General features: G+C 47.8%; 1 protein-coding gene across 1 annotated transcript; it reads right to left on the reverse strand.

Moving 5' to 3' along the window:
• Positions 1 to 2,842: 2,842 nt before the first annotated feature.
• On the reverse strand, positions 2,843 to 14,589 carry IL2RB (interleukin 2 receptor subunit beta). Its single transcript, XM_030479690.1, has 9 exons — positions 14,508 to 14,589; positions 14,049 to 14,175; positions 12,918 to 13,026; positions 11,872 to 11,980; positions 10,802 to 10,950; positions 10,253 to 10,424; positions 7,267 to 7,363; positions 5,381 to 5,465; positions 2,843 to 4,034 (listed from the first exon to the last, which is right to left on the reverse strand). Exons 1-9 carry the CDS (start codon positions 14,587 to 14,589, stop codon positions 3,207 to 3,209), a joined length of 1,758 nt encoding a protein of 585 aa, XP_030335550.1. The 3' UTR covers positions 2,843 to 3,206.
• Between the last annotated feature and the right edge of the window lie 6,507 nt (positions 14,590 to 21,096).

Here is a 21,096-nt window from a genome sequence, read left to right on the forward strand (position 1 = left end):
TTCCCAAGTTTATACTATGAGGGCTTGCCACAGTGGGTCAGAACCCAGCTGAGGGTATTTCCCAGTGCCAGAGACTTTACTTTTTTGTGTCCAGCTTTTCTGGAAAGAAACATCCTCCTTTTCTGTTCTTTTCAGCAGAACAAAAAATGTAGAATCTCAGTCTGATCTATCTAAGCAAGCATACCACATCTTTCACTGCAGGCTTTTGAATCAACGAAGGACCCAAAACCTTGATCAGATCTGACTTCAGAGGAATTCCTTTACTGCAAGTACCCTTTACTTTCTGCTTCTCCACTGTAAAAAAAGAAAAGAAGGGATGTAGGAGGGGGCTGAGAGTTGATGTCTATTTATGAAGAAGGTATTTTGGGAAGAGGTTGATGAGAGATGTGACTGCTATCATTGCTGTCCCCAGGCTTAAGATGGGGAACAAGCTCATGTTTGTGACTGTTAGCTCACTATTTTCCACACAGTGCTGGTGTTCCCCTTGGGTTTGCCTGTGGTACCAATGGACACCATCATAGCATCTCTGTGGTTTTAAGAACCACACACCGTGCCTTCACATCGGCTTGAGAGGCAACTGCTCCCCGTGTGACATTTCCAAGGAGCTCTTGGGGACACAGCAGAGAAGGGGCTTCGTATCACTGAGAGTGTTATGCCTTTAGTATTCTCGACCTGGGTTACTCACGTACGAGACCACATGATCATGTCTTCCTGGAAGAAAGGTCCAGTTATCGTCAGATCTGATATTGAGCACTTCCTGCCGCAGTGTGTCACACATTCACACCCAGCATGGCTGCGAATGCAGTGCTAACAGCTTGCCAGCTCGAAACCTGTCAGCATTTTCACAAGGAGGGGGAAAAGTACTGAGCCAGCAGGATGGTCCTCAGGGCCTTGTGGCAGGATCACCTCCAACTCTGCTTTCTGTTTTAGGTGGCTGATTCCCTGAGGGGAGGAAGTAGGAAGGCGGGCTAAAGGTATATTGAGCAAAGCTTTGCGTAGTCCCCTATTTGGAAAAGCTGTTAACCCTTTCCTCCCACCCCAAAGGACAGAAAACCACTGTAGATTCCTAAATATTTCTTTTATTTGCAAAGAGGCAAAGTTTTTCTTCTGTACTCAGCAGCAAGGATAATTGAAAAGCTTATGAAGATCTACATTGGGAAAGGATAACCACCATTACAATTAGGATCCTTGGCCCATATAAAATAGAAAATTGCCCATCAGGGGCATGGGATTCAGCATGTCGTTTTGAAGTCCATTTGTGAAGATTCTCAATGTACAACAAGCAGCTGGGCAAGCCTTGTGCTTCCTTATCTGGGAAGCTGTAGGGTCTTCTTCACCTACTGTCTCCTGCAGACAACGGAGCAGTCCACATCTTGATGCAGGTGGTGAAGAAGCTGGTGAGAGGAGAGGTTTAGCTCCCCCATCCCTCTCAGTTACACTCAGGCTCAGCTCCTCTGAGCAGCACTTTTGAGGTGAAATCCAAGCCAGTGGGTACCCCATAGCTGGGACTTCTAATGACATTCAGGCTGCATAATGCAAGGTCAGGTAACAGCGTGGAACTGTGACAAAGGCGAAGCTCAATGCTTGTACAGACAGGGGTAAGGAAGAATTAGTTCTGGGTGATACTCACAGGGGTGACAGAAGTAACGAGTTTGATATCCTTGACCTTTTTGATACAAGAACTCTTAGAAGAAGGATCTTTAGCACAGGGCTGATATTTTCCCACTGCTGAGTAGTCCGGAAATATGCAAGAAAGTGGATAGACAGTGCAGATGTTAAATGCAAGGATGGGTGTAACCAGAACAGCTTGTCTTCCTCTGCCTTGCCACTTTTCTTCTGTGTTGAGCTGATTTTTCTGAAGTGAGATCAGCAAATGCAGAGGAAAAAGAAAAAAACATAACGTAGACTTTGCTATCCCCATTCTTTGTGAGTGGATTGGGGTTTTCTTTTCAGCAAAGGTGCTGATTTGTGGGTTAGTTTTCTGGGCTTATTCACCACATCTTTGCTGCTAATTAGGCAATGGTTTCCCTTGAGCAATGGAAGGAATGGGCAGCACCGTTGCGATGTTTTCCACTAATACAGGATGTGGGATGAACTATTCTGCAATCAGCTTATCGTAGTCAAATAACTATATTTTGCCAGCAGGGCAGAGAGGCTTTCGATTTCATGAAAAATATTGCATCAAGAATGGGAAATTGTGTGCATTCTCTTTACTGCCATCATCAGACCTGGGGGAAAGAAGGGAGCGAGGGGGTGGGGGTGGGATTTTCCCAGTATTTTTAACCCAGTAATGGGGATTTCTTTTTACACTGCACTGCCTTAGGTAGCTGACACAGTTGGGGCTTGGACCTGACCTTAGAGACTCAAGTCCAAAGCAGGGCTGAGTAGCTTAGAATGTAATCTCTGATTGAAACCTTAAGTGGGGACATCACAGGAAAAGTTACACCCTTGTCAGATGTCTTCATCCATTTCATCACTGGCAACAGCACTGACCAGCAGTGCTACTGTCCCTTGTACAAAATCTCATATCTACCTTTTCAGGCATTGGTCCCTCTTGTTAGAGGTTTTTAGGCTGGCATGAGGCAAATGGACCATGTGACTGCTCAGCATCAAAGCTGAGTGCTATTTTACACCAAGATGCAGAGCATGGAAGTGCTGGCACAGCCTCCTACTAAGGAGCTGGGAAGGAAAAAACAAGCTGGTGCAATTTGGGATGGCACTTGAGCAGTACAGGAAGGGGTTTCTATGCCATCAGATCCAGAAATAGCAGAGAAACAGGTTCAGTTACGAAGGTGAGTCCCTGTTAGCCTGTATGCCTAAGAATCAGGCTTATATGTCTCCATTAGCTGTGTAGCCACTGAACAGCTTTAATGTGCCTTTATAATTTTCCATGTGTTGCTTTACTGTCCACTAGCTCAGTTCTCTATACAAAATGTCCTCTCATTTCCAGTCGTCTGTTTCACTAACACTTCACCTTGGGAACTAGTGTTACCTATTTAGCCATCCATGAATTTACACCTTGTCCATCCTATCCCTTTTCCTGTTTTGCAACCCTCTAGAGTAACTGTGCTCTCCAGCCTCATTGAAGAACAGTCCCAATGGGTCTGATGCTGAAGTCACGTTCATGCCCTGAACAGAAAAACTGTCTTTCTAGCCCTTCCTGCAGAGAAGGCCTTTCCCACCTGTGGGTTTCCTCCAGGTAGATCCTAGACAGAGCAATGGTTGTACTGGTACTGGAGGTCCCTCAGGGAAAGGTAGGCACCAGTGTTGAGGACCTGGCTGGAGAAGACTGTTCTGCATGAATCCTCATTCTGGCTTTGCCTTAGAGGTGGAGGCTGAGAGGAAGAAGAAGTATCATGTGCTGCTGGTGTACAGGGGTCAATCGGAGGGACTGCCTTCCTACTCCCCTCTGTTACATCAACAGTATTGCTGTCATACAGGTCCGGTGGGTCAGGAAAGTCAGTGTCCAGCTGGAAGGGGGCTGCAGGAGGTTGTAAAACTTCTTTGTCCACCACCTTCTCATCCTGTTTCAGAACTGGTGTTGGTGAGGTGCCTTCACTTGACTGGAGAGCCCCAGAAATAGCCATGGCCTGCTGGGTTTCACCTTCTGTCTTTTCCATGAAGGAGCTGCTTTGTAAGCCCTGGGTCGTCTTGATACAGTGCAAGAAGTTGTGGGACAACACGGGCATGTCCTCTGCCAGTGTGCAGAGGTCTGGGGTGGAGAGAGCATGGTAAGACTCACCATTCTCACTGCCATTGCCTTCCTGGGTGAAAGGCTCATAGGTGAAGTAGACTTGACAGGGCTCAATCTCAAAGGAGTTGGAAAGGTGGAAGAAGAAGTAGCCTTGGTTGGTGAAGCAGCTGGATACAGAGTGGCCACTGGTTTCTAAGGGTGGATCAGGAGTTAGGGTTCCCTTGGAAAGCAGAAACTGTGAATCCTGGTCATTCTTCTGCATCACCTCAAGCATGGAGATCTCTGGGCTTGTGCTGTTCACACAGTAGGAAGATGTGGAGAATGGGGAGGAGAGCCATTTCTGATGGGAAAGAAACACAAAGTATAACACCTAGTGCTTCTCCTGAGCACCCACAGCAATCAAGTGAACTTTTCTTTGTCTAAGCAAGAGTTGCTGGAGGTGGTGGGGAGGGAAATTCGCGTTCATGATATCTTATCTGCAGGATTTTCAGAGAAATTATGTCTTTTTGTCACTTTGAAAGCAAAAGCAGATCTTGCAAGCCTATGTTTTGAGATTTCTGGAGGGGGAATGGAAAATGGAGGATTAAAGTGAAAGGAAGAAAAAAAACCCCTACAAGGCTGTAAGATGAAGGTGGAAACATGAAAAGCAGTACTGAGATACTTCTCATGCAATCTGTTCCTAGGTGCTCAACCAGCTTCTGATACATCTACATGGCACTATGCAGATTTCTTGTCTCAAGTACTCTTCCAGGCCCCTTGTGCCTAGATTTCCACACTCATTATGGGTGACATCCCCCAGTGCATCGTTATCCTTAAAAACTATCTGGGTTTGGTTACACCCAACTTCATTGCCTTTATGGCCAGTAAAGCCAATTTTCTTAGTTCTTTCTGCACTGGGAAAGTGTCTTCAGTGCCTGCTGCACACCCCAGATCCCCTACTCTGCACTCTTGCCTTGTAGTTCAAGCTTTCTAAGGCTTTTTGCACTTAGGCTTTTCCAGAGCTTTGGTGTCCTTTGGACCTTCTGCAATTTGTTTCCATCCTTCTTAAAGAGAGATGCCCCTTGGGATCACCTCCCACACCTTGCATCTGACACTCCCTTTAATGCTGCACAGAATAGTAATTGTCTACTTGCAACTGCCTGTGCTCACAAGGAGATTAGGGGAAGGGAGAAAGTGGAGGTGGAGGAAGAAGGGAAAGAGACAAGAAGAATGCAGAAAACAGTGAAGTGACACCCAGCGTGACGGCAATTCAGATTAGGGGCAGAGGAAAGGCTCACAGCCAGGAGGAGGAGATCATGGCAGGAAATCTGGGGAAGAGATGGGCAGCCTAGAGCAGGAAGGGAGGGACTGAAGTGGAGTTGAAAGGGATCTGAGAGGCCAAGCTCCCTGCTGCAAGTCCCGTGTTTTCTCTCGGGCTCCCTGTTAGGGGAGCAGCGTGCTGGGGTTTGTGTGGTTTGCCGTTTCTCAGTTCTGTAATTAGAAATGCCTCAGCCGAGTGTCAGGTTTTGGAAGGTCAGAAGGTTTCTCTTGAGTGGAGGACTCGGCAGCTGGGTGCTACAGGCATATGTGCCGGGTGTGCATATGTAGGTCTCAAAACTGCCTGTCTGCCCTTGGGCATGTGTAGCTGGATCCTTCTTTCCCTCATTACTCCCTCATATCCACATGGCTCCCTTCCCAGTCCCATACCTGAATGTCACCTCCATGAACTGAAACAAGTGGGGGAAAGAACTTCTCGGGGTCTGGGATGTGAATCTTCAGGATCTTCTTAAACCTTGAGAAAAGAGAATGAGAAGGAGGAATGAAGTGGGTACTGATCCTGACCATCTGGCACTGTGGCAGGGATAGGAGAAAGCATTGCAGCTACCCTGGTGTGGGGAAGAGGTAACATAAGAGCAAGGCTGAGGGCTCTCTTTGCTCTTGAGTGGACTGAAAAGCAGTAGGTGAGGGATGAGATGTACAGAGATGGGGTAATTAAACCTAGCATTGGGAAATACATTGCTCTCAGCCTTTTCCCTAGGGAAGCACAACCAACAGTTCACTGTTTTCTTCCCTGACTTGGCTGATCACCTGAACTTCCCCACCTGACCCTTTAAGCCCCTTGTCCTGGTGACAAGCCAGGCAGGTCTCCCTTGTTTCCAAGCTTCAGCTGCTGTGAGCTCCCCCCTCTCTCACAGTGACTCTGAAGACCATATGGCCTGAGTGGGACCATCACTGGCAAAGCTGTTCCACAAATCTCTGCCCTCTTAGCAGGATGCTGCATGGTAGAGCTAGGACATACTGGCCATGCAAGCCATCTGACTATGCCTTGCAGCAGTCCAGAGGCCTCTACTGTACTGAAACTAGTCCGTTGTCATCCCAAGGTATCATGAAGTGATCTCATCTGTTTCTCAGTCCCTCAGAGAGGTTGGCTGATCTTGTCAGCTCTTTTCTGAAGCTTTGCTTTGGGATGCTTTAAGGAAAGACCCTCCTGACCTCTGGAGGCAATCAGTGTACTCTCTGAAGCATCAGAATTCTCTAGTTCTTGCATATAAACTACCTTACATCACTGCAGATGCTATTATTATTCATGCATGTCTAATCCTTCCTTGGATCTTACCTCAGCATTATCCTCCATCCAATTCCCCCAGGTTAATTATACTTTGTGAAGAAAGGAGGCTTTTTTCTCTCTCTCTGTGCCATATAGCTAACATTTCCTCACTTTTGTGTTATGACTCAAGGTAAAACACAGTGACCAGTGACTTTCCCAGTATCCATCTTCCGTCAACACGCTTCTCCATCTATCCTTACAGAGAAGTCATCCAGGCTTTGCTGCTTCATCCCTGAGAATATTTCTCCCTGCTCCCTGCCATGAATATCAGCACCCTGCTTCTTTGCCCCTGCCCTAAGATGAGAATACCTGTGGCCTTTTTTAACCTTGCCATGCTGACAGGTCACTCTCTGTCTTATTGCATGGGGTAACCTTGTGAGACATCTTCAGTTCTGAATAAAAGCAATGTCTGGGGAGGAACGCTGGCAAAGAGATCTTTAAAGCATCAGGTAGATGTTTACCAGCATGTGATGAGACACTTCAGGACTGCACAGACAAGGGAGAGGAAGAATTGTACTTCTCACTCAGGAGCTTTGCCTACAGACCAAATGTCACCACGTCCTGTCTTAGCCCTTGCTGGAGTGTTTAAATGAGAAGGTAGTGGTACCTAGGCTTGCTTGGTCTTCTCTGCTGAGGGAGTGCTCAAGCCAGTGGCCTGCTTTTTAAGAGGCAAGTCTGGTGCATCCCTGCCAGGGGACACCACTCTAAGCCCTGTGCGACAGAAGTTCTAAGGCAGCTGTTTTTAATTCAGTGAGGGCACGGCTCCAGGTCACAGGAGTGCAGCACAATGCACTGATGTGAAACCACATCATCTTAGGTGGTGATATATCTCCCCAGACAAATGTCAGCCTCAAAGGGTTGGGCTATAAACTGTATTTTTAAGTCGCTCTTTACCCTGAATCACACCAAGTGAAAAATAGGCTGGGTTTTGAGAAGACGCACAAAATACAGGAGAGAAACAGAGAGGAAAATGATTCTCGTTTACCATTTCAGGGTCCGTAAGTTAATAAGGAAAGCAGTTCCAACGACCACGAAGATGCAAGTGCTCACTATAAGAGCTGGCAGGACTGGCTGGGATGTTCCTGCAAGATGAGAGAAAACAAGGGTTTTGCCGTAAAAATTTAGCCAGGATGCTGCAGGTAGGAGCTGCAGCTCTTCCATGGCTGTTCAAAGTGATCAAAATGGGCCTTTATTATAATTTTATATAATAGTACAAAATTATATATAATTATAATATACAGGGCCTTTATTATAATTTTATATAATACTATATCCAATTATAATCATAGAATCATAGAATCATAGAATCATAGAATCGTAAGGGTTGGAAAGGACCTTAAGATCACCTAGTTCCAACTCCCCTGCCATGGGCAGGGACACCTTGCCCTAAACCACGTGATTCAAGGCTCTGTCCAACCTGCCCTTGAACACCGCCAGGGATGGAGCATCCACAACCTCCCTGGGCAACCCATTCTAGTGCTTCACCACCCTCACTGTAAAGAACTTCTTCCTTATATCTAGTCTAAACTTCCCCTGTTTAAGTTTGAACCCATTACCCCTTGTCCTACCACTACAGTCCCTAAGGAAGAGTCCCTCCCCAGCATCCTTGTAGACCCCCTTCAGATACTGGAAGGCTGCTATGAGGTCTCCACGCAGCTTCTCTTCTCCAGGCTGAACAGCCCCAACTCTCTCAGCCTGTCTTCATACGCGAGGTGCTCCAGCCCTCTTATCATCCTCGTTGCCCTCCTCTGGACTCGCTCCAACAGCTCCATGTCCTTTTTATGTTGAGGACACCAGAACTGTACGCAGTACTCCAAGTGAGGTCTCACGAGAGCAGAGTAGAGGGGCAGGATCACCTCCTTCGACCTGCTGGTCACGCTTCTTTTGATGCAGCCCAGGATACGGTTGGCTTTCTGGGCTGCAAGTGCACACTGCCGGCTCATGTTAATCATATACAGGTCAGATAAATTGAACTAATTTCTGCTGTGTTGTATAGGATGCCTTTTAACTGATATGGGTTTCAGAGTCTGCTTAATAGATAATTTGTGCTAAACAGCTTGAACTCTCTGTTTATAACAGCACCGCAGCTGGGGGTTGCCACAGATGAGATGCCACAGTTTACTGGTTGAAGTGTCCATCAACATGCCTGTCTCTTTGCAAAGGAAAGCAGGGAATCCTAAAATCAGCTTAAGTGGGACTGGAGACTTGAGTCAATTATGAGTCAATGGGGGAGACAGAGTCATGGAGTTCATGGGTCTTTGAGAAGGCAGGAGGACCAAGGATGGAGAAGGTTAGTGGTCAAGGGGCTAGCTTCTTTCTTTGGAGATGTGTAGGAAAGCTTTAGGAGACTAGGAAGGTTACAGCTTTCCACCATATTTTAGTACTTGGATTGTAAGTTTAGGAGAAAGAGATGAGTTCCCACATTGCCAGCGCTGCCAGCACTCCTCAGGCTTGTCTGGTATCATCTCAAACGTTTCTTAATCTGTCTCACACACATCTTCCCAGTGCACCTTTTCTTGGTCTTGCTGTTCTGGTGCCTGCCTCCTCTGCTTGCCTCCTCATCTCCCTCCATCCCTCATGTCCTTTGGTCTGGGCCTGCAGAGCATCTCTGGAGTAGTTGTGAGGGAGCAAAGAAAAGTAAAAGAAGGAGGAGACATTTTTAGGACATTCTTTCTTTGCTTGTCCTTGAGATGCTACTCAGATCACTTTGTCTCCTCTGCCTCTGGTACCCTGGTTATCTTTGGGTCTTGGTTGCTATGACAACTGTTTGCGGCTGTATCCTATTCACTGACATCACACACTGTCAAAATTTGATCGCCACAGCAACACAGTGCCCTTTCTAAACATAACTCCTCTGTTTATACCAGCACCGGGCGGCACAACAGGGATGGACTGAGCAGGGGCAGAGTGGGGGTGACATGAGAAGGAATAACCTCCATCTGCTTATTTTTTGGAAAAGAAATGGCAGAGACCACAGCCAATCACTCACTGAAGGGACTTGCTCAGAGCACTGTCTTTCAAGGCTGGAGGTGTCCTCCATGCTGTGGTTCACAGTAATGACTGATGTAAGTCTCAGCAGACCTGTTCAGCCTGGAGAAGAGAAGGCTGCATGGAGACCTTATAGCAGCCTTCCAATATCTGAAGGGGCCTACAAGGATACCAGAGGCAGACTCTTCATCAGGGACTGTAGTGATAGGACAAGGGGTAACGGGTTCAAACTTAAACAGGGGAAGTTCAGGTTAGGTCTAAGGAAGAAATTCTTTACTGTGAGGGTGGTGAGGCACTGGAACAGGTTGCCCAAAGAAGTGGTAAATGCTCCATCCCTGGCAGTGTTCAAGGCCAGGTTGGACAGAGCCTTGGGTGACATGGTCTAGGGTGAGGTGTCCCTGGCCATGGCAGGGGGTTGGAACTAGATGATCTTAAGGTCCTTTCCAACCCTAACCATTCTAGGATTCTATGATTCTATATGTGTAAGTCTCTTCCATTCTCTGTGAGATTTTGCTTCCTAGGCTCAGGTGTCCTTTGGTTCAGGAACTGAGTGTTCTGTTTCACTGCATTTCACTGATCAATGGCGCCAATGAACTGGGCCATTTTAGAAAGGTGGATTTATGCTGCTAGGTCACATTAGCACCTGGGAAAATGCCAGTCCTGGCCACTGCTTCTGCAGGTCAGACATCTGGCCTTACTGCTTCTGAGGAAGCAGTCCATGATTCACATCTTGTCGATTTTGCCCGGCTTCTGGAAGTCAGAGGGGCTCTGTTAGGTCAGGGAGTCTTTACCATTGAACTCTGTTGAGCCAGCCTGACCTAACAGATTAGGAGGGACAGATGGTTTCCAACCTTTCTATTGGTCAACACAATCCTCCCTGCCCATCTTCCTCCAGCTTCTCAGCCTGCTTTGGTCCTTTTACCTTGTTTTCCCTGAGTCCCTGTTTTCCCCTCCATGTCAGACTGCCTGACTCTGATCCTTACGGTCAGCATGTGTCCTCCACAGTATTGTCTCGCTCCAGTCGCTCCACACGCCTTTGCAGATGCTTGAGGCACTTGGCCTTGCACGGACAGCTGCCTCATATTTCAAGTTGGGTGAAAGGCTCTCAAACACCACCCACATCTGGTCCTGCATAATGGTGAAGTTCCTGGCCTCCTGGGAGTAGGGTAAAATCAGAACATCATCAACGACCCTGGCTTACAGCCTCACGTAACCATCTCTTCCAAGGCCCTCAGAGAAGACCTGCCTCAGATCCCTATACCTCATGCACTGCTTGTTCACCCTGGAGGAAAATTCTTCTTCACTTTGCTTTTTTCACCCCTTTCAAGTCTGTCCTGGAGCTGTCTGGATTTCTTTGTGACAGCACTGAGTAAAATAGGGTTTCCATCTGCCTCCATGTCATCAACAAACACTGGCAGCAGGTGACACAGATGAAAGGGTCAGCTTCACTAAAACTGGTTTCATCCTGGGGGGAGGCCCAGGAGCAGGTCCTCTGTATGGTGACAGGTCCCAGTATCCCTCTCTGTACTCACCTCCCAGGACTCAGTCGTGTTTCGGTACCGCACTTGGTATTCCCGCTCCCCATCCAAATAGTGAGAGGAAACATTCAGGCTCCATGTTAAGTTGTAGGTGTTTTCAGTTTTGCGAAGCAGCTGAAGATTGCCTGGAGGCCTCAGCTTTACTGGAAAGAGAAAAGGAGAAGGGCTGATACCTACACACTGTGTGTCCATAACAGGACTTCACCGCAAACCCCACTGCAGCAGGGTTGCTCACAAACTCCAGCCAGCAATAGGAGACAGTTTGTGAGTTCTCTCCCTCTGTTTCTCCTTCTTCCCCACTGCCACTGACAGCAAAAAGCCTGTTGTCTCTGGGCTACATTAAAGGCAGCTCCTCCTGTGAGCCTGCGAGAGTGGCCCCTGCAGTGCAATCAATCCCACATGGTTATGCATCCTATCTTGTGGGGGTGATCCACAAGGCAATTGTATAGACAGAGAGCTACAGCCACAGGGGATGGAGTTACACAGGCTGTCCAGGCTGATCCTTCTCAACCTCTGACTCTAGCCATGCTTTCTTATGCCTCAACTTGCAGCAGCCCTATTGGATGTCTCCTTGAGCGAAGTAAACTCACACATCCAACAAAAAAAAAGACCCAAGCAGATGTTTTTCTGCTGGATTAGTGAGTTGAACCCTTTCAGCAAAGACTGAAGTGCATGCCAAAGCTGGCTTAAAGGAGAGTGGAACCACATATCTGGTAGAGGGGCAGGGGATGAGCAGCAAGATTTTCCTTCCCTCCTTCCTGCACCATGCCTTTTCAGGAGGTCAGCTGAGCTGACATTGAAGCCAGAACTCCTAGCACAAAGCACTCTTATTTAACACTGTCCCAGATACAGGACAGGACAGGAAGTGGCTGGCATGATGCTGCATGTAATAGATGCAAGTGACAGGAGTCAACGTGGTTCATCTGTGTTAGTTGTAGCAGGGGATGAGGAAAAGACACAGGTTGAAAGTCAGCTATGGTGTTGCACAGGAGTGGATGGGAAAGAGAAATTAACTATCATTTTGTGTGGAAGCTTCAGGGACTGCAAGAGAGATGGGTACTTACTATTTGCAAGTGGTCTGAAATCTTCTATTTGCACAGGTATAGACCTATTCTCTCCAATCTGGCAATGGACTGACATGGTAAGACGGTCTGCAGTGGTGAAGCATTGAGCCTGCAAGGAAAATTTACCATTAGTGACACTGATGGCTCATCAATAAGCATTCATATTTCTAAGCATTGCCTGTATATAAGAGGTTTAGGGAACACTTGATGATAAATATGGACAATATCTGTGGCTGAAAGGCATAAGCCTCAGTGGTAAGTGAGGAATCAAAGACTTATACTTCATGTGGTTAGACTTTTTGTTTTTCATTGGCTAGCAGGGCACAAAATATTTCGATATGCCAGTTTGCTAGGATTGCTGTATGTGCTGACTAAGCAGGAAAAAAGTTACATTCTATGAGTGACATTTGTTGAGAAAAAAACATTTTTACTAAAACATGTTGTCTTCATTGGCAAGACTGAGGCGACATTAGTATTAAATATTACTCTTGAAATGCAATGATACTAAAGGCCCATATACATCATGCAGTATTAAATAAGCAATAGGAAATTGGCTTGATTGGAAAGAAAAGATTTTGGAGCTGCTTACCAACCATGCAATTTGTCTTTGCACATGATTGCAAATGTAAGAAAACTTGTCTGTCATTAGACCTGGTTATGAGTTTATCACAATTAATTATCTGGAAAATGCTATTAAACTCTTCAAGGAAAATGAGGTCAAGAGGTGACTTCAGAGCTCGTGGTGGTCCATCCCTCCTCAGAAGAAGGGATTAGGGCCAAACCCAGGTAATTGAGAGATGGGACACTGAATGTGATCTGTTCAGTATGGCTCAGCTCACAATGAAGCCAATCTCTCCTGCAGGGAAACCTGCAGGGGTGACATATATTAACACACAACACCAAACCCAATTCCGGAACTGGAGTCAGGGGTTAGGTTTGGGCTTTTTATACTGCTCCTGGGTGTCACACTGTTTATACACCCAAAATTCACATGAAAGTTCTTTCCACCTTGTCATTATTCAGGACATCCCCAATTAATTACTCACATTACTGTTTTTGCTGAAGGTCTTGATGCACCTCCTCAGTCCTGTCGTGTGTTCTGCCTTGGGTAACTCACAGTGCTCCTTGAAATTTTCAGATAAGGGAGATGATAACCTGGGATTTAAGCAGAACTCCAGTGAGCTGGAAAGCTGTTTTGCATGGCACGTGGGGTGACAGGTTGGGAAAGTCTCTGTGAGGTTACAGCTGAGGGGGTATCAGACTGAGCTGCGTGCTCCAGCTGTAAGGTTGGATCAAGCCTGAACTTGCTGATGGTGGGGAGAGGTGGTGTCCTAGACTCCTGCAGGTCAAGCAATAACACAGTTCCACATTCGATCTAAATTCCAGCCCCAGTCTCTGTGATTCACACCCATGGAGCAACATAAATGTTTTGGCTTTCTAAGTGCATGCACGAGGCCCCGGAATACATTTGCCCATCTCACCCCATTGGAGGTATCTCTATGACAGTCATGAGCAACCCACCCACTGTCAGAATCACACTGAGCCTTTCCTTATGACAGGCACCAAGGGAAGCCCTGGGGTAGGCTGGTGAGTCTCTTGGCTGGAGATGTCATACTTGGAGAACACAGAGTCTCAGCCAGCCACCACTGTGGTACTGGTCACACACCTACCCCTCTGCTGGGAGACGTGTGGGAGAGGAAAACAGCATGAACTGAGAGAGATGAAGGGGCCAGGGCAGATAAGGGGAAAAATGTTTTCCTTCATTTGTTGCAACATCCCAGCTCATCCTGGCGATGGGCCTCTGTATAACTTTAATTCCACTCGACTCCAGCCCCATCTCTGTACATTCTCCTTTTCCATTGAAAATACCTTTCAGTCCAGAGGGTGGCTTCCAAGGAAGAGGGATTTTTTGGGAAATGAATCACAGACACAGTTATGGAGCTGGAAGATGGGCTGTGTTGGACAATGTGGGACTGTTAGATGACAAACACTGAGCAGTGACCAGCATCTCAGCCCACATGAGGTTAGAGACGGAGTTCAAGACAAAGCCCCTTGGCTCTACGACTCCACTACACCTGGCCTGGGTAGGGAGAACCTGCACTGTTGCTAAGTGCTAAACTTCCCAGGACACTTTCCATTCAAAGCATTGGCTTTTCTCCTCCTCTCCAGTCACCCACCTGTCACAGAATGCTAACTTGGATAAAATCTCCATCTGGCATGGTGCTTCAGCCAGGTCCCTGCCTGGGATCCAGTCACAGAAGAGAGCTGCCCGCGAATCATACCAACAAGTGAGGCTGGAGACGCCTGCCAGCAGAGAAGACACGGACAGTAACACGGCTGAATTAGCAATGATGTTTAGCATTAACCATCACACCAGGCAACCCTGCCCCATCCCAAACTACAGACTGACTTCTCTGCTTCATAACTATCTCCAGGTAAGAAAGGCAGAGCCACTCACTCGTCTGTGCCCTTGGAGGTTGATGTGCTTATAGGAGACCTGTAGCTATTACAGCCTCGTCTGGCTGTATGTTACAACATGAGCATTGCACAGCAACACACTGTGGCACTCACACTCCTCTGTCTGACTCCCCTTCCTGCTCGCCCAGCTGGCATGGATGAAGAGAATCACTTCTTACCTTGTGCTGAGTCTGATGCCCATGAGAGAGGTGTGAGGCTGAACAGCCAGAGGTGACACAGAAGCAGCAAAGAGAGCTTCATCTGTACTGGTGGCATACTGAAAGAGAGAAGATGCCCCACCAGCGTGGCTCAGCAATGCAGATTAGGAAGATGTCATCTCACAGGAGGCGTCCACTGTCCTAGGGCAGGGCTCAAAGCCAGTGGCAATATTCTAGGCTCAGGAACTCATACCCCTTCCACTCCGGAGTCTGCGCTCTCCTCTCAGCACTTCATTGTTTTCCTGCCTTGGGTGCTTTGCTCAGCACTGAAACAATTTGCAGTGCAGCACAGATAGGCTGTTTGCGGGAGTAATGCCTCCTGGAAATGTGTGTGTGAGTGCACAGCAGTCTGCATGTGTTGTTTCAGGCTGCTTGCTGACTCAGGTAGAGAGTGCTGCCTTGGTTGCACATAGCTTGTGCTTTGAAGAGGATCTTTTTTTGGTAAGCCCCAGAGCTGAAATAACTAGGTGCTTGCTGAGTAAGTGGGGGCTCTGGCTGCAACTGACAAAAGTTAGTTGCATAGCTCATGGCTTAGGAGGTAGATTTTGAATAGCTTGTTTCGGACAGGGTGGGAAATCTGGGAGAAGGAGGAGTTTGCCAGGTTCTGGAAAGTCAAGGCTTTACCATACCACAAAACGTTACATAGTCACGTACAAACCACGCACCATCCTCGCCAAGTAGACCCTGCACTGCCTTGGAAGGAGCCGTGCTTTCTTGCCATACTCACCTCTCATTAAGCTTGGAGCCCAGGCAGAGCTGAGCTAAACAAGACAGAGTCCCGCTGGACCCGACTGGGACTACCAGGGGAGTGGGAAGAGAGAGTTTATAAAGGACTGACATGAGGCATAATATTGATTCCCTTCGTGATATAGAAGATTAGGTTCAGAGGAATTAAAACATGACGACAATGCATTAACATACAAAGGGGAGAGAGAGTGAAAGAAAGCAGGCGATGAGGTTGTGAGATGCAGAGTATGATTTGAGAGGACTGTGGAGAGACAGAGAGATAAATACGTGCTAAGCCCTCCCCGACAGCGACATTCAGTTTGTCAGACTGAAACTCCTTCCAAGATGCTTTTCAGATCAGCCACCCCCATATGGGAGAGAGCTGGCATCACCCCCTTTACCTTCCAGCTGCAGGCACTGAGAGGTCCTGATGAAGGAAGTCCCCAGGGATCAGGTCGTAGGGTTGGGTGGATGCAGGCACTGAACATCAAACAGTGAGGGGAACGGGCAGAGGGGAACAGAGAGAGGTGGATATCACAGCTCAGTGCATGTCCAGGTGTCAACCAGTGCTGCTGGCACAAGTGTTGCCTCCAGACTGGCAGTTCTTCTGCAGAGCCGTTCCTCTCATACATGCATGGTCTTTATCTATCTTCTCCCTCTTACCTTTGTACAGGAAGCTGCTACTTGCTTGCCTTGTCAGACTGAGACGAGGCCCCGAAGTATCGAAAAGGCTAGTGAGGCCGAGAATAAAAAGCCCCAAACCACGTCCTACTTCCTGCTGGTAAAGCAATAGGTGCAGAAACAAGGGTGGAGGGATCAGGTGTTAGTTTGCAGTGCTCATATACTGGGACCAGTTTGTAACTATTGCTGGGAAGCCAAAGAGAGGGAAAGGAGAACCTGTTCTCTTGGGGCACTGGCAAGAGACACATAGCTTGCTTTTTCATACACCCAAGCAGATCACTCATATCACTCTCAGGGTCTGCACATGTGCACAGATCACTTTGAAACCGGGGATAGGAGTCTGTCTGTCATAGAAATACCATGGACCACTTTGTGAAAAATAACTCAAGACGCTGACCTAACCAACACCATAACGAAACCAGCCTCCACATCAGTGCCCCAGTTTCAGATGATCCATCATGGGTCAGAGCAGGAGTGGAATGAGGGCAGCGCTGGGTGTGAACAAGCTAGAGGCACAACCTTCACACTTGCAGATGGTGTGACACCACAGGAACACCCATCCCGTGGCCTCTCTACCCATCTGAGCACCCTACTCGCTCCACGGAAGGAAGAAACACCACCTCCGACCTGGGCCTTGCAGCTAGTCCAGGAAGGCAACACCACCCCACAGCAGCGGCAGTGCCTGTTCGGAATGGCTTGTCCATTCAACAGGCCAGAGAGGCAGTATGTCCACCTTCTTCCAAAGCTTCATGTGCCCTCACCTTCCCAGACAGATAACCTCTCACAGGCCCTACGAGTTAGTTTTAGAAGATTCTTTCACCACGGGCAGACGTCTTCCCCAGCACACTTTGCCTTCACGTTGCAAGCCAAGACAGATGCACAAATGCAAATCCACAGCCTGATGGTTGCCTGGTTCACAGATAGGCATGCACATGCAATACGTGTTCCTGTATACCTCTCTTTTTCCATACACAAATACAATTCTCTGAAGTGCAACACATCACGTTTCCTGTCTGGTCTGGGCTGCACGAAGATGGCCGCTGGTGTGGGGCCAGATGATGAGAATGTCCTTTTATACACACAGTGGTAACCACGCTCCTCACCTCTCTTAGAGCAGCTCAAGGCCTGAGCTCAGGTCCAGCAAGCAGGTTTTGCTGACCAAAAGTTGCCAGAGGCTAATCTCAAGTCTCCAGGCAGTTCCTTTTTGAAGACTCTAGAAACCTGGAGGATGGGACCTCCTTTAACTACAAAGGGATCTTGGTTTCAGGTAGTGGAAAAAGGGTGTGGGAGGTGGATGAGTCTTTAGTCACAGGCAACCCAACCCAGAGACTGGATCTCAGAAGATATTATACCTCAAAAAGAAATAGTGTTGGAGCAAAACAGTGATTTGAAGGCTTCAATAGCGGATCTTCATGGCCATTTCTGGGAGAGCACTGCAGTTAACCCAGCATTGAGCACTCAGCCAGCCGTCAGGACTGCAATATCTCTTTCCTTACCATGTATGACATGGACCAGGAGTCTGAGAGTGCCACTTGGATGCTCTTGCTAGTCATCTGAAGACTTCTGTTATGGCCACTCTTTGTGAGGGCAATCAGGGAATCTAACCAGCCAGCCTCTGTTGAAGAGGCACAGGGGAGAGGATGGGTCGGCGCTCTCCTGCAGTGGTAATCACTGACTGTGGTGGTTGCATCTTGGAGGTTCCCACTAGGGTGGAGCTGTAATGGCATGTATCATCAGGACACAGACCACCTTTCCCAGGATCACTTAAAATGAATGCAGCTTGCTCTGGTGCAGAAGTCCTCAGCTGAAGCAACAAAATGCTCTATAAGTAACTTCTTGGTATCACCAGCTTTGCAGCTGCAATGGAGTGAGTATTCATGTCAACCATTGTTTTTCCCATTTGTCCTTCAGACTGAGAAATCAGCACTTTCCTTTGGACCACAGATCACTTTGGGAAAGCAAGAGCACAAAGCACCCATTTTTTATTGTTCATCTGAGAATCATAGAATCATAGAATGGTTAGTTGGTCCCTAGAGAAGATGAGTGGCTGCTATAGTTGAAAGCAAGGATTTATCTGGTCACCCAGTTCCCTGGAGACTGTTTTTTCTAGATCTGGATCTCTTAGGAAAGGATTTCTTACCCAGGCATGATACCATGACTGCGTCCAGGCTCCATCTGATACAGGGAAACACACTTGGTGTCAGCACAGTTTTCCGACTTGATTGCCCAGGATGTTGTGCTACTGAGAATTTGGCACTTTTTATCTCCTTTACACCAACATTGTTAGGAACGGTGCCATTTGTAACAGGAGAAGCCAAACAAAACCACATTGTCAGAAACACATGCGAGATGTTCTTGTAATTACCTTCCTGTCCCCATAATGGTGACTGAGATGGGTGAACTCACTAGTCAGCATAGAATCATAGAATCATAGAATCACAGAATAGTTAGGGTTGGAAAGGACCTTAAGATCATCTAGTTCCAACCCCCTGCCATGGCCAGGGACACCTCGCACTAAACCATGTCACCCAAGACTCCATCCAACCTGGCCTTGAACACTGCCAGGGGTCAAGCATTCACAACTTCTTTGAGCAACCCATTCCAGTGCCTCACCACCCTCACTATAAAGAACTTCTTCCTTATATCTAACCTAAACTTCCTCTGTTTAAGTTTGAACCCATTACTCTTTGTCCTATCACTACAGTCCCTGATGAAGAGTCCCTCCCCAGCATCATTATAGGCCCCCTTCAGATACTGGAAGGCTGCTCTGACGTCTCCACACAGCCTTCTCTTCTCCAGGCTGAACAGCCCCAACTTTCTCAGCCTGTCTTCACACAGGAGGTGTCCAGCCCCCTGATCATCCTTATGGCCCTCCTCTGGACTTGCTCCAACAGCTCCATGTCCTTTTGTTGTTTGATGTTAAAGCAGGCAGGTAAAAGTGTGTTGCTGGAGGTTTGGTTAAAGGTGTTGTTTGGGCCAGATTGGTGTTTCAGGGGCAATGTAAGTTTTAAAGATCTTCAAGGCTAGGGCAGGTGTTTACGCACAGGCTCATATTTTTCCCTTCATTCTGCTTCCATTCAGCACTGCTGAAGCTTCTCAATTTCCAGTTGTGTCCACTGAGAGTCTCTGCAGAATGGCAGAGTTGAATGGGAGAACAAAGAGAGTAAAGAAGTGTGAAGAGCAAAAGCGTTGCATGGTGTCAAACTACCCCATGCTTCCTCAACTCATCAGCTGCCATCAGGCTAGGCACATGCCTTCCCTTTGCTGGCTCTCAGCCGGGACTGGAGTCCCAGGCTAACTGGGATGCCTTGCCTGTAGTTTACAAACCAGCCAGCACACCAGGGGTGAGCTCAGTGTAGTGGGAGGCTCCATCTCAGTGTGCTGACCCCATGGCGCTCTGGAGTGGAGCAGTGGGAAGGGTGCAGAGCGAGCAGAAGGTGAGGGGATGAGGGCAGAGATGCCCAAATGGCCACCGAGGTTTGCTTCCTGACAGGATACGCTGTGAAGACCTCTAGACGCTCTGCAGGTTTGGTACTTTCCAAATAATGTTGTTTTAACTATAACCTTTACATTGAATTTCCTGCCATTCATATACGTGCGCTTCTCAAAACTACATCGCTCTACATCTGCCCTTATTTTCCCCTAAAATTGTGGTTCTACTCCGAAAAAAGTCTGTAAAAATGGCCCTGCGGGCAACCACTGGTTAGTGTATCAGTGAGCTCTTCACCGCATTTGTTCATATTACAAGTCTAAAAGAGGCTTTGCCTTGTATCAAAATGGCAACCTTGGGCCGACGTTAAAGAGGATTTTTTTCTTCCTGCTTGATCATCCCTAGGAATATTGCTGCTACAGGCTAAATATTGCTCTTGGGTTAATCTCCATCACCATGTTAAAGTGGAGAGGCATTTAAGCAATGGAGTTTAAGTTCTGGGATCAGGTACCACAACGGAATAAGCATGCTGGGCAGCAAGTGTTAAGCCCACCTACAAGGCAGATGATATTCCTGTTCCTTCCCTTCCAACTTGTGTCCCTCAGAGAGCGTCCTGATAGATCTACATGGTAAAAGCAGGAGACATCAAATATACACATGAATACACAAAATGTTCAAAAGTAGGGATTTCCTAGCCTTGTAGGTTGCGGAAGAGCATGGATAGAAGTGGTAGGAAGCTGAGGCATTCGCAGGCATCGTCACCCGCAGCAAGTCTGGGGCCACAGGTGGGAGGGGATGGAGGAGGTGTTCACTTTCACTCCCTGACAGTGATGGTCACAGGCCCAGAGAAGTGGGGAAACAAGGGTGGGAGGGAAAGCATGTCACTTTTGAGCAGTTTCACTCTTAGCCTGCCTGGCTGTGAACACAGAGCTATGAACTCATGAGCATGAGCACGGGACAGTCACGAGGTGCCCCCACTCAGAACCTGAGCCCTGGCTCCTCATTATGTTTGGGTTGAACTACACAGTGCCAGGACTTTGGTCTGAAGGGCTGGAGCCCATGCAGCAGATTCAAAGTTTAAGAGAGCTCCTCAGTGTGGATGCCTGCCTCCCTAATGGGTGCTTGTGGTGCCAGAAGGGCTGCTTATACCTGGAGTCCCTCCATAGACACACTCATGGGAGACCTGGGCTGCCACCCTGGCACTCTCTGTCCCTCAGTACCCTAGGGCTCAGCAGCATGAAGGAAGGCCAGTACCTATGCCCTTGTTTGATCCTGTGGACCTAGTGTGTGAGGCACAGGAGGCATTTGAGCCACAGCAGTGTGGCAAGTGATCTCTGTCAGCTGAATCTAATGTGGCATCTGTGCATGCAGATGGGCTTTGCCTGGTGCACCTGCAATGGAAAACTCACCAGTGTGAACTGGAAGGAAGGTGGCGTACCCATGGGACTGTAGATGTATTTGTAGAGCTCTCACATCCTCTCTGTGTCTCAATTTCCACACAAAAGAAGGAGCATAAAGGACATTTTCCCATCTTCTTCAAGAACTGAGACTTGCAGACCAGGCACCAGATCCTTCATCACATACGGGTGTCCACTGCCCAGGTCTGTGGGGACATTATTCTAGTATTAAACCATGCCTATGCAAGTCCCTGAGGGTTCCCTGGCATTGAATGCTGAAGATGCATGGCCAGAGCACCTACAGATCATGGACCTG

The sequence above is a fragment of the Strigops habroptila genome, chromosome 3 (genome assembly GCF_004027225.2).
Source record: "Strigops habroptila isolate Jane chromosome 3, bStrHab1.2.pri, whole genome shotgun sequence".
Classification (NCBI taxonomy): Eukaryota; Metazoa; Chordata; class Aves; order Psittaciformes; family Psittacidae; genus Strigops; species Strigops habroptila.